The following is a 13,619-nucleotide window of genomic DNA, read 5'->3' on the forward strand; positions in this document are numbered from 1 at the left end:
TTATCCATTGACATGAAAATTAGAAGGGGTGCCCCTTCATGGGGTTCAGTAAAGTCTGAGTCTGTTTAGATTGAACAGGAAGGAATGGTTCATGATGTCAGGCTAAATATGTCATTGTAATTCAATTTAATTTTATTTTAGAGGCTTGCTATTTTTCCAGTGTTTTCAAATCAAGTAAAGGGAGGAAGGAGAAAAGAGATTTAGGAAGTAACAGACCGTTCAATGTCGTTTTCCTAGGCTCCTTTCCTGGGCGTTGGTCCTGGCACCGTACCCCTTCTCTTATGTACCCCCTCTTTTATACCATTCCCGGACTGCCCAAGTTCTCTGTGTGATGTCACAATGTGGGGTTCCATTGGAATCTTTTTGGATACGGCCCCCTGAGAGCACCACAATCCCTTGGAGAGCTTCCAGGTAGTCTTCCATCCCCAGATTTTCACAGAGCAGGTGTTCCCTCTCTGGGGATGCTCGTGTAGCCGAGCCCTGATCCCAGGATGGTCTTGGGGCTCCCTGATAGCCCCCACCCCAGCTCCTGAGACTGTACTTTGGCTTCCCAGGGGCTGCGATGGGCAGAGTCAGCATTACATAGAACAAGCCTTTGTTCCCCAGTCACTGCCCACATGTCACTCAGCACTCTGACTCCTCATCAGTTTCATTGGCCGGCTCAAGATGCAGGGCTCCCCATCTCCTCCACCCCTTTCTGACCCCAGAGCCGTAACTCTGCCCCGGTCCCTGGGGGTCCATCTCTGAGCTTCCTTCTTGCTGCCCAATGTCCAGCTCTCCTTCCCTGCGAGGTAAAGTGGACAGCGAACGGGGAGCCAGGGAGGGTTTGCTGGATGGAGGCCAGTGGGAACTTTCCCTTCCATGCTGGGCATCTGTCCACCGGCTAAGTCTAACTCATCTTCTCCCTAGGATTTCCTGTTCATCATGAAGGGCATAATGTATCCCAGCCAGGTGAGCCTTCGGGACTTTGCTTCCCCTTTCTACTCAAACCTCTCAGGGGTTGCTCACGGGAAGAAGCTTCATTTCTTACCCAATCCTTTCGGTGAATTCTGAAGAATTCCTAAACAATGGGTACATTTTATGTCAGGCAGGAAAATGAAGATTAACCATGAATACTCGAGTAAATCCCTCCAGACCTCAGGTTACTCATCTGTAAAAAGAGGGTGTTGGATTAATATTAATTGCTCATATTTATATAAAACCTGAAGGTTTATAAAGCATTTCACAAACATTATCTATTGCTTCTCGCAGTTCTGTGATGCAGGGGCTTCTATTATATCACCCCTCTTTCAAAAAGGAAACTGAGTTTCTTAAGTGATTTGCCCAGAATCCCACAGCTAGTAGGTATTATGATTATTTCCTCCCTCCCTGTTTTTAAATGAAAGCTGTGATTTCATCAGTACAATATTATCTCCCCCCAGGATGGGATTCCTCTCATTCTGCACATTGTAGCTTTAGATATCAGCTTAAAGAAAGAAAATGTCTTGGCCCCAGTCCCGCAGCCAAAAGGTGTCAGAGGTAGAATTTGTCAGCCCAATGGCCAAGTGCTTTTCCCATTCTAAAGATGGATGGCCTTGCCAACGGTTCTCAGCCCATAGTAACTTGTATAATGGACAGAGCTTTGGATTTGGAATTAGACACTCTGAGTGGTTTATTAACTGGGGGATTAATTGGGCAAGTCATTTGGCTTCTGTTTTCTGAAAATGAAGGAAAGGTCCCTTCCAATTATAAATCAATGTTTTTGAAGCACCTAGTATGTGCTAGGCATGTAATCGATCAATATTTATGAAGTACCTACTATGTGCCAGGCACTGTGCTAAGGGTTAGGGACACAAAAAGAGGCAAAAGACAGTCCCTACCCTCACTTAACTTACAATCTAACGTAGGTTAATAATAAACATTAATAAATCAACGACCGTAAGTATCAGAGATAGGATTTAAGCCCATTTCTTCTGAGCCTAAATCCAGTGCTTTTCCCACTGAATAGATTATTCCTTAGGAGTGGGGAAAGAAGGGATAAATGTTTATATCGCACCTACTAAGTTACTCTGTACCAGGCACCGTACTAAGTGACTGATCCTAATTATCTCATTCGATCCTAACAACCCTGGGAGGTGCAATTTTTATTTTTACAGTTTTTTGTTTGTTTGTTTGTTTTACAATTGAGGAAAGTGAGACCGGGGATAAGCGACTTTCCTGGGGTTACACAACTTGGCAATGCCAGAGGCTGGATTTGAAACCAGGCCTTCCTGATTTCAGGCCCATTGCTCTGCCCATTGAGGCACCAGCTGCCTGCATGAGTGGGGAATAGGCTTAGGAGGAAGGATTGTTAACAGTGCCTTCTGGTTTCCCAGACATTCCATATCTGTTGTCCTTCCAAAACCCCCGAGGTAAGTCAGTGCAGATCTTCTCCCCATTCTACAGATGAGGAAACTAATACTGAGAGCAGTCAAGTGATTTCCCCAAGACCCCATAGCTACTAAATGACCAGTGTAGGAACAAAGACCTCATGATGGGACGATCTTTCCCAGCAAAGAGGTACTGGCAGCAATGGTAGAAGTCTGATCCAACAGCAAGTAAAGTTGCCATTTTCGATAAATCAGTAAACATCTATTAAGTGCCTACTGTATGCCAGGCACCAAATGCTGGGGAGAGCATAAGGTGACATTCTTCTAGAAGTATCTCTTTATTTTTTTTATTTAATTTTTAAAAATTATACATTTGCAGGCACCTCTGAATTTGAATATGTACAAAAGTTCCTACATGGTCGACTACAAAGATTTTAGCAAATACAAATCTCCTCTGGAAGATCCTGAGGAGGTACGTGGAGCCAGTCTATCCTTTGTTTTCTTTTTTCACTGAAATAACTCATTTTCGTCCCACTGGGAACAGGAGAGCACCGCGGACCCCCCACGTGGGCAGTCTGCTTCAGTGGCTTTTAACCCACACATAATTTCAGAAGCCCCAGTGTCTCCCCCTGTTCTTCCTGACTGAGCGGGGTTCCGTCAGCAGTGGGCAGGACTGAGAGGAGCCTTGGGCCCCAGAGGACGGAGAACGTTCCAGGGCAGGGCCCAGCCACAAGTTGGAGGGCCAAAGAGCCCTAACGTCTCAGGACATGAGGTTTGGGCAGGAAGGGGCTCCCGGGGGCTCCCAATTCTGATGGGAAATGAAAACTCTGCCCATTTCACTGAGCAGAGACTTAGATCAGAGAGGCTGGTTTGTCCCAGATCACACAGTAAGCAGCAGAACGCACATTTGAAGCCAATAGGTCTTGGAATTCCAAGTCTAAGGCCCTTTAGACCAAGATCACAGCTTAACAGCTGGTAACAACAAGGTTAACAGCTTAATTCAACCTTAGAATTACTGCCCTAGAACCAGCCAGTCATGATCGGCTGTAAAAACAGCTATTCGGATGAATGCAATGATCCATGACAGTTCTGAAGGATTCATGATGAACGGGCCATCCATCTCCAGAGATAACTAATGAATTTTGAGTGATGGAGTATCATTTCCCCCCCACTTTTTCTTCCCTCCTCCCTCCCTCCTTCCCTCTCTTTCTTCCTTCCTCTTTCCCTCTTTTTTCTCCCTCTTTCTTCCTTCCTTCCTCCTTTCTTTTCTCTTTTCTTCCTTCCTTTTCCTTTTTCTTCTTTCTTTCCTTCTTTTCCTCCTTCCCCTCTCCTTCTCATCTTCCTCCCCAAGTTTCTCTGCACCCATCCCTTTCATCATTTAGTTGAGTCAAGAAATATACATACATAGTTTGGAAGATTCATGGGCATAGCTCCAAATTGCCTTTCAGAATGACTGGAATAATTCACAGCTCAACCAACAGGACTTTAATGTTCCTTTTTAAAAGCAGCTCCTCCAACATTAATCACTTGGTTTTTTCTCATTTGTCAATCTGATGGCTGTAAGGTAGAATCTTAGAGTTGTTTGGATTTTCATTTCTCTAATTAGTAGTTCCAAATTAGTAATTGGGAACATTTTTATGCCTGTTGATATTCTGGATTTCCTTTGAAAGCTACCTGTTCATATCTTTGGCTATCTCTCAATTGAGAATGGGTCTTATTTTTATGAATTTGAATCAATTACTTATTTATGTTGAAAATGAGAGCTTTTCAGTGAACCTTGCTGCAAAGTTTTGTTTTTTTACAGTTAATGATTTACTTTCTAATTTTAGCTGTATTGGTTTTGTTTGTGGCAAGCCTTTTTATACAATATAATCAAAATTGTCCATTTTATATGCTGTCATCCTCTCTAACCCTTGTTTGATCATAAACCTTTTCCCCACCCAAAGATACGAAATAAAATATCTTCCTTGTGCCTCTAATTTTTTTTGTCATGTGACCGTTTCTATCTAAAGCTAAATCATACATCCATTTGGAGTTAGTCTAAACCTAAGTTCTGCCAGACTGCTGATTTTGTTTTACTTTGTTTTTTGTGTATTTTTTTTAAAGCAAACAGTAAATCCTTACCCAGGAGCTGGTATTTGGGAATTTTATCAAACACTAGGTTACTAGGTTTATTTGTTTCTGTATGTTGTATTCCTAATGTTTTTTTAACAATCATTTTGTTGCTCTGTAACTTAAGCTTGAGATCTGGTGCTTCTAGCATTATTTCTTTTTTTGTTGTTATTTTCTGAAGATTCTTGACCTTTTGTTCTTCCAGAAGATTTTTGTTTTCTCATGCCTCAAATTAATCTTTTGGTAATTTGATTGGCATGACTGAATAAATAAATTAAGTTGGTTAGTATTGTCATTTTTATTCTATTGGTTCAATTTATCCATGGACAATAACTATTTCTGCCATTATTAAGATTTCTATTTGTGTTAAAATATTTTATATTCATATTTATATAGTTCTCCTGTGTGAGTGAATCCTTCAATATTGTATACATGCTGTTATTTTAAATGGAACTTCTCTATCTCTTCAGATTGGGTTTTGTTGGTAATACATAGAAAGCTGTTGCTTTCTTTAATATATTACATCTTTTACTGATGTTTTATTTTATTCTGGTGTTCTCTAAGTAAATCATATCATCTGCAAATAAGTGATTATATTGTTCCCTTTTTGCTTATGTGATTTCCTTCCACCTTTTTTCTCGACCTTGCTCTAATGATTTTATCTTGTATACACCTATTTGCAAATTGGCTGCTTTCTCCATTAGAATTTGTAAGCTCCTTGAGGGCAGAGATTATTTTTGCTTTGCTTTTTAAATAATAGCTTTTTATTTTTGAAAATACATGCAGATAGTTTTCGACATTTACCCCTGCAAAACTAGGTGTTCCAAATTTTTCTCCCTTTCCCCCACTCTTCTCCCCTAGACTAAAAGCAATGCAATATAGATTAAACATATTCAATTCTTCTGGACTTTAGCAACTTTAAAACTGTAACTGCATTGGTGAAGGAAGTTCCCCTACACTAAGGAAAGAATCCTCTGGGTGAACCTTTCTTCTCCGGATGCAGAGTTAAGACTTAGAAAAGTGAGTGAGCTGGCCAACTTGCAATAGAGCTAATTAATTAGAGCAAGGGGATCTAAAGATGGTAGTTCCACTGTGACACTTCCTGGCACTGGAAACCAAGATGCTGATTCCTAAAGAGGGGTCAGCCCGGTTCTTGGAGAGTACAGGAGCTTCCATCATGCGAAGACCCTTTCCCTTTTAAACTCAATCAGCAAGCAGTTATTTAATTCTTTCCATGTGCCAAGAACTGTGATAAATACTGATAATATAAAGAACATTAGACCCACAAACCCCATCCTCAAGGAGTCTGCATTCTACAGGATAAGATATCATGTAAATTAGTGGTTCTCAAACTTTCAGAGGGTCCACAAATTCAGTTAGTTTTTATTCCTAATATGGTAACTATGTATAAATAGAACCCACATAAACAAACACTCTTTGGACAGAGCCTTGATAATTTTTTTTAATAATATAAAGGCTGAAAACAAGTTTGAGAACCATTGATGTAAATAACCAGGTATCTACAAGATATATACAAAATAGATGGAACATACTCTCAGATCGAAGGAGATAGAAGCTGGATAAAGAGGGGATTAAAAAAAGGCTTCCTCTACAAGGTGAAATTCGAACTGAGACTTAAAAAAAGGCAAAGGCACATGGCCAGCAGCCAGAGCAAAGATGCAGAGGTGGGAGATGCCCTTTGTGTTTGAGGAGCAGCAAGGAGGTGGGTGACAAATGAATTGTGGGGAAAGGAAGGAGGAAAAGGGAGGAAGGAGGAAATGAAGGGAAGAAAGGAAGGAAGAAAGGGAGGAAGGAAAGAAAGGAAGGAAAGAAGGAAAGGAAGGAAGGAGAAAAGAAAGGGGGAGGAAGGAAGGATGGAAGGGAAGAAAGGAAGGAGGGAAGGAAGGGAAGTAAATAAGGAAAGGAGGAAAAGGAAAGAAGGAAAAGAATGAAGTGGGTGACCCCCTCTCCCCTTCAGCCTTTGATTTGTATCTGCTTTGGTTCCACAGCAACGGAGGGCGGAAATCCAGTTATGGCAGAAAGAATTTCACCAGGCTCCTTTTACGTCACCATTCAAGCAGACAAAACCATCCCCAGCTGTTAAGGAGCCCCCGCCGTCTGTGCAAGACCTAGAGTCCCGGCCGCCCCCCCAGGAGCCAGCCCCCAAGGCCCCTCAGGCTCCTTTCTCCCCCTCTCTGTCCAAGTCTGCCCCCGTGCTGATGATGAGGGCTTTCACCAAGCCCCAGATGGCTGCACAAGACTTGGAGGCGGGGGCCTTGGCCCAGGACCCAGCGCAGAAGGGCCCCCAGGCTCCTCTCTATCCCACTGTGTCCATGTCGGCCCCGGTGCTGACAAGGGAAGCCCCAGCTTTCAGGGAGCCCCAGAAGACAGCCAGAGACCAGGAGCCCTGTCCCTTCACCCAGGAGCCTGCCCAGAAAGCCCCTCAGGCTCCCGTCTGCCCCACTGTTTCCTCATCAGCCCCCGCGCTAATGAAAGGGTACCAAGCTTTCAAGGAGCCCCAGAGGACCCGAAAGACCAGGAGCCCTGTCCCTTCACCCAGGAGCCGGCCCAGAAAACCTCTCAGGCTCCCCTCTGCCCCACTGTTTCCATGTCGGCCCCCCTGCTGACAAAAGAATACCTGGCTTTCAAGGAGCCCCAGAGGACCGCAAGGGACCTAGAGTCCTGCTCCTTCACTCAGAACCCAGCCCAGAAGGCCCCCAAGGCCCCAAATTTGCCCTAGGGGTCACCACCCTCCTCTGGACCCAGACTGGATCCCAGCACACAAAACTAGGTATGTCCCAAACCCGTGGAACTTAAGGGTCCATTTCCTGAGACGAATGAACACTGTGAACTGAGTAGCGCATAGTTATGACCAGATGTCTCCCCCTTTCCAACTGAGACCCTTGAAACCATTTTACTGTAAGTAAGCTTGAGAGCCCAATAGGAAGCCAGTGGGAGAGACCACCCTGTGACAGCCATTGTGTCGCTCCTTCAGAGGGCAGGGGTCAGATTTTAAATAAACCACGAAAGTGCAACTGGATTCTTGCCTTTCTTCAGGTTGCCTCTTGCGCTCTGGCCAAGCACACTGGGCCCCGCCGCTTATCCTGGGGAGAGAAGAGCCTTAAATGCATAATGCTGGAGATAAAAATGCAAGAGGAGGAGCAGGGGTCCCCAGTCTTGTTTCCCTTCCATTCGACCTTAAATGGCCACTTCACACTTCTGAAGCCTCATCTGTTGTACCAGAACCTGAAGATGACTCAGTTCTAAAGCTGGGAATCCAGGATTTGAAGACTAGGAATCCTTCCTTTCTTCCATTCCCTTTTCTCCTTCCTTCCTTCCCTTCCTTTCCTCCTTCTTTTCCCTCTTTTTCTCCTTCCTTTCTTCCCTTCTTTCCTTTCTTCCATTCCCTTTTCTCCTTCCTTCCTTCCCTTCGTTTCCTCCTTCCTTCCTTTCCCTCTTTTTCTCCTTCCTTTCTGCCCTTCCTTTCCTCCTTTCCCTCCTTTTCTTCCCTTCTTCCTTGCCGCCTTCTTTTCTCCCTTCCTTTTCTCCTTCCATCTTTCCCTCTTTCCTAGGATAAGAACTTACTGGAGAGTGAAGGTAGAGGGACCTGAGGTTCACAGATGACAGGGTGGTCTGGACAAGACAAAAGTCAGATAACAACCATTGGCTTCCTGATCAATTCAGTAAGCGCCTACTATGCGCCAGGCACTGTGCTAAGGGTTAAGAATATAAATACCCAAGAGGATCCCTGTTGTCAAGGAACTCAGTCAGATGAAGGATACCACATCCCAATACCTCTGGACAGTAACTCCAGCCCACTGGAGAGAATCAGCTCGGGGAAGGCCCTCATTAAGGCGGGAGGGGGAAACTCCCTAGAGTGGATGGGATTGTAACCGGACTTGAAGGACTGTTTTTTGCATTTTTATCTCCAGCATTTGGCAAGCGCATTTAAGGCTCCTACTAGGTGGGGAAGAGAATAAGCATTTATATACTAAGTGCTTTATAATTATCATTTGTTCCCCCCCACCCCCACCCCTCCACAGCCTTGCATGGCAGGTGCTTTATTATCTTAATTTCACTATTAAGGAAACTGAGATAAGTGACTCTGCCAGAGTCCCAGTCCGCGCCGAGGTCTCATTTGGACCAGTCTGGGAGATTCCAGACCCAGTACACTCTCTCCTGCAGATAAAGCCGATAAGTAAGGAACCCAGACAAGACACTGCACTAGGCAGCGAGGTGGAAAAGTGGACGGAGTTCTGGTCTTGGAGTCGGGAAGGTTCCTCTTCCCCGGCCCAAATCGGCCTCAGCTGTTTCCCAGTGACTTTGGACAAGCCACTTAATCCTGTCTACCTCCGCTTCCTTATCTGTAAAATAAATTGAGGAAGGAAATGGCAAATCCCTCTAAGGTTTGCCAAGAAAATCCTAAAAGGGACCAGGAAGCGTCGGACCCAAACTACTGAACAACAAGGCCCTTCACCGCCTTCTGCGTCCAGATTGCAAACCTTCAAGCGCCTGTAAATGCTCGTTCCCAGCTGCAGAGTTAACACAGACTCGCTGGCGCGTATTGAGCACTTAGGGACTGGCTGACCCGCCCGGTATAAAACACATAAACAAACGCACACGGAGCGGTGGTTCGTGCTCGGAAACTTTTACTTAGAGGTACAGGCCCAAAGAAGGCGGCGATTCCTTCCCAAGTGAACCAACGTGCGCCAGTTACTTGCGCCCTTTGCTGGCTCCTTGCGGACTGTCACTTTCCTTTATTTGAGAATTATTCTTTGTTTACAGGTTCGAAGCTAAAGCGGAAAGCGCGCAGAGACCTCCCCAGTCGCGCCTTCACCGCGTCGCTGTCCTTGTGATTCTCTCGGGGTTTTCCCGGCAAAGACCCTGCCGTGATGCGCCCACGAAGGCGAGCCCCGGGAGGTGACGCGCCCACGAAGGCGAGCCCCGGGAGGTGACGCGCCCAGGATCCCGCCGCTGGGAAGCTAAGTCCCGGGGGGGCGGGGGGGGGGGGGGGGGGGGGGGCTTGCCACTGCGCCCCCTGGCGGCCCCCGTTAGCCAAGCCAGGCGGAATTGGGGTCGGGGACAAACCGCCGCGTACACAGTCTGGAGTTTGCTTTCCGGGATGGCCGCGTCTCTCCTTCCCGTCATCCTCCCCGAGCGGGGGGCGCCGCGCCGTTCCCGCCTTGGCGTCCGAGCCCCAGCGCCCGCGCGCACCCCACGGGCCGTTAACGGACACTAACGGAACAAATGAATGGGTGAACGGATGAATAAGTCTCCCTGAGCCCCAGAGTCAGCCCTTAGGGAGAACGTGATAAATAAAACGTGAGCTTCTTAGAGCAGCCATCGCCGGTTTACCCAGCACTGTATCCGGTTCTGGTTCTGGTCCTCCCTCCTCAGAGGAGAGCGTCCCATTAGTCAGGGGGACGGAGCCCGGAACGCCCTGCCACAAGCAGTCCCTAGGAACGTTTGGGGCGGACTCTAACTGTGGGCCCCGCTTTCTTCTGGACTAAGCCAGCCCGGCTTTGCTCTAGAGCGGCCCCTTCTCCGACGGGGGCTCCGGGGCCGGGGGCTCCACGCCGCAGGGTCGTCTCCCGAGAGACTGGAGAGCGTCTCCTTCCGACACCCCGGGAGCGCCTGCCCTGTGCGCGCTCGCAGGACGGCAGCTTTTCGGGCGAGCGTCCGTTTGGCGTCGGAGCAATGGGGCTGCGTGTCTGCCCCGGAGCTGGGCCGCTGGGCGGGGCGGCTGGTACCGCGTCCCGCCAGGTGGTGGTCGGGATCCTCCCGAGACGGTTCGGACGGAACCATTCGGTTTGCTGGCAGGGCGCCGGACGCTGGCCGGGCTTCACAGGCGGCCGGCAATGGGGTCAGCGCAGGAGCTCTGGAAACCTTCAGTTTGGGGGTCAGGCTCCCACCTCTCCTCTCGCGCACTTTCCTTTGGAGCCTCCCCAAGGATGAGCTAGCTCTAGCACTGCGTCTAGTACATATAGAGAGAGAAAGGAAGGAAGGAACGAAGGAAGGAACAAAGAAAGTAGGGAAAGAAAAAAGGAAGGAAGGAAGGAAGAAAGGAAGACAAGAAGGAGGAAAGGGGAGGAAGGAAAGAAGAAAGGACGGAGGGAAGAAAGTAGGGAAAGAAAAAAAAGAAGGAAGGAATGAAGAAAGAAAGACAAGGAAGGAAAAGAAGGAAAAGAGAGGAAGAAAGGAAAGAAGAAAGGAAGGAGGGAAGAAAGTAGGGAAATAAAAAAAGGAAGGAATGAAGAAAGGAAAAGAAGGAAAGAAGTAGGAAAAGGAAGGAAGGAAGGAAGGAAAGAAAAGAAAGGAAGGAAAAAAGGAAAGGAGGAAGGGAGGGAGAGAAAAAAGAAAGAAGGGAAAAAGATGATTGTAGATTGCTTGAGTCTTATTGATTCATTACTTATTCAATACTCTTTGAGTCATTAACATTAAAACTCTGGGAAAGCTGCTGATTGAGGTTTCCCAAGAATTGGTCCTTTGAGTTATACCTGGGGCAATTTGCAGGGTTTTGACAAAGCAGAGAGCCATTTATCAGGATTTTTAATATCAAAGGTACCTCAGTGGAGGCTAGACAGTCCTCACCGATGGAGGAGGCTCCACTAAGAGATTTTGTGCCCAGAGGAATCGTGGTTTTTGTCCCAATGGGGACCAGCGGTTATTTTAGCATTGATGCTGTTTCCATGGCAGGCCCCAGGGAAGGAGAGCTAAAACTTCAGAGCCTTCCTTGGGGAGCAGACACCTATATGTTCTGTGTGACTCTTTTTAGCTCCTGTTCTAGGTTTTCTCTCCATTGGGATGTTTTTCCTAGACAACAACTAAACAGAACTCAGCACTGGATACAGAGTGACCCATCGTGGAGGACGGGAGGGAGATGGAAGAGAGAATGTCATGTACAGGAAACAGCGAGACTCTTAAAGCTTCTTAAACCAGGTCTCAGGCCCCATCCAGGATCTGAATGTGGGGGATTGTCAAACATTTGGCCACAGTAAAAAGTATCAAGTATTTCATCAAGATTTAGTTCTTGATGCAAAAATAAATAAGCAATCCATCCCAATACTATGCAAATTTGCTTTCACCTTTAACAAGTGGTAAAATTATATGTATATCAAAGAATTGTTTTAAAATAAGTTTTCTTCAGCAATATTATACGATGACCGATTCTGGTGGACTTGGCTCTCATCAACAATGAGATGATTCAGACCGGTTCCAATGATCTTGTGATGAAGAAAGCCATCTACATCCAGAGAGAGGACTGTAGGAACTGAGTGTGGACCACAACATAGCATTCTCACTCTTTCTGTTGTTGTTAGCTTGCATTTTGTTTTCTTTCTCATTTTTTCCCCTTTTGGATATGATTTTTCTTGTGCGACATGATATTTGTGGAAATATGTATAGAGAAATTGTACATATTTAACATATATTGGATCACTTGCCAACTGGGGGAAGGGAGGGAAAATTAGAATACATAGGGGGAGGTGAATGTCAAAAATTATCCATGCATATACTTTGAAAACAAAAAGCTATAATAAAAATATTTTAAAAATTATTATCACTCAACGTTTGATTTGTATGCTTATTTTATACACTTATATACCCGGGGTCATATAGAAATTTCTCAGGGGAAAGGGGGTCTCAAATGGAAAAAATGTGAAGCCCTGGACTAGAACATAAAATATGTGAAATGATATAAGACCAGAAAGATAGTTGAGAATCGGGATTTGGAAGGTTTTCAAAGTCAAGCTGAAGTTGTATTTTATCCTAGATGCAAAAGGGAACTTCAGAAGATTTTGGAAATGAATGATGACTTCATTGGAAAGAGTAGAAAGAAGATAAATGAGAGGATATTACAAAATACACCAGGGCAGAAACTATCTTAGTGCAAACAAGGATGTGGAAGTGAGTGAGAGATGCTGGAGATAGAATGGATACAGATTTGACAAGGGATTGGAAATAGGAGGGAGAAGGAAGAATCAAAGATAATTGAGTTCTGAACCTCAGTAACTAGAAAAATGGTGGTATTTTCCATAGGAACAGAGAAACCTGGAAAATGGATAGATCTACTGAGAATTATAATGAATCGAATTTTAGATATATTGAATTTGAATAACTCAACCTCACTTAATTCTGGTGCCTTTCTCTAATCCCTATTTATCCTGTATATCGCTCGTTTTGCATATATTGTTTTCATGCAGTTTCCTGCTTTACTTAGTAGCTCCTTGAAGGCAGGGACTGGCTTTCCCCTCTTTTTTTATTCCCTACACATCTTTAGCAAAGTTCCTAGTTAATTGATTGAATATATGGATAGACAAAAGCACTTTGATGTAATTTCATCTCTCACCTCAGACATTGACAAGATATGAGATAGGCAAGTCAACATTTATTTTGCCTTGACTTCCTCAATCAGTGTCAAACTTCTTTCCTGTCTTTATGATTCTTAAAGAATAGCATGCATAAGGAATGTCTCTTAGTAACCTCTTTTGCATTAAAATATAATCATCTTTTTAATTCTTTCAACTTCTTTCCCTCAGATAATCTTGGAAATAGCCCACCAGATTTCTTTAAAATTTCATCACCTCCAGGCCAAATTTATTTGTGTGTATTTAGTCAATGATGGCTTCTTTCCCCAATGTCACTTTAAATTCTTCTTCTGCTTCCTCAGAGAGCACATGAGATCCCAAGGTGTTGAGGTGTAAATATGGCATTTTGAGGGTCACCCATGATAAAGGTATGTTACTGGGTTCCATTTCACATCTATTTGGTGTCCTTCTGGTTTCGGCTAAAGAGATGCTCTGGCTTAGTTGGATCTCATTCCAGGTTTCTGGCAGGCTTATTATTTCCCTTCCTTGGCTTTTCATTGTAGTGAGAATAAAAGTGTTTTGTCTCGACTTTCTCTTCTGTAATTTGTCAAATGAACTTGTGCAATTTTAAATCAATGATGTCCTTGCCCAGCCATCTCATGACGTGGTCAGAACTTATTAGCAGAGGTAGGTGGCGGTGGCTACTTTGCATACGCTTATATTTTCTAAGAAATGATAATAATTGATGTCTTTCCTATTATCCATTTCCCATTTTTCAAAGCCAACAGGTGGATTTAGACCCAATATGTTTGCACATGCTGGCTCTTCTTTATCCTTTTAAATGGAATCGATT

General features: G+C 44.9%; 1 protein-coding gene across 1 annotated transcript; it reads left to right on the forward strand.

The window, feature by feature from the left end:
- The first annotated feature begins 393 nt into the window (after positions 1-393).
- On the forward strand, positions 394-7,500 carry TEX37 (testis expressed 37). Its single transcript, XM_051974414.1, has 4 exons — positions 394-791; positions 910-951; positions 2,728-2,820; positions 6,470-7,500. Exons 2-4 carry the CDS (start codon positions 925-927, stop codon positions 7,085-7,087), a joined length of 738 nt encoding a protein of 245 aa, XP_051830374.1. The 5' UTR covers positions 394-791; positions 910-924; the 3' UTR covers positions 7,088-7,500.
- Positions 7,501-13,619: the final 6,119 nt, after the last annotated feature.

This window comes from Antechinus flavipes, chromosome 2, assembly GCF_016432865.1.
Source record: "Antechinus flavipes isolate AdamAnt ecotype Samford, QLD, Australia chromosome 2, AdamAnt_v2, whole genome shotgun sequence".
Classification (NCBI taxonomy): Eukaryota; Metazoa; Chordata; class Mammalia; order Dasyuromorphia; family Dasyuridae; genus Antechinus; species Antechinus flavipes.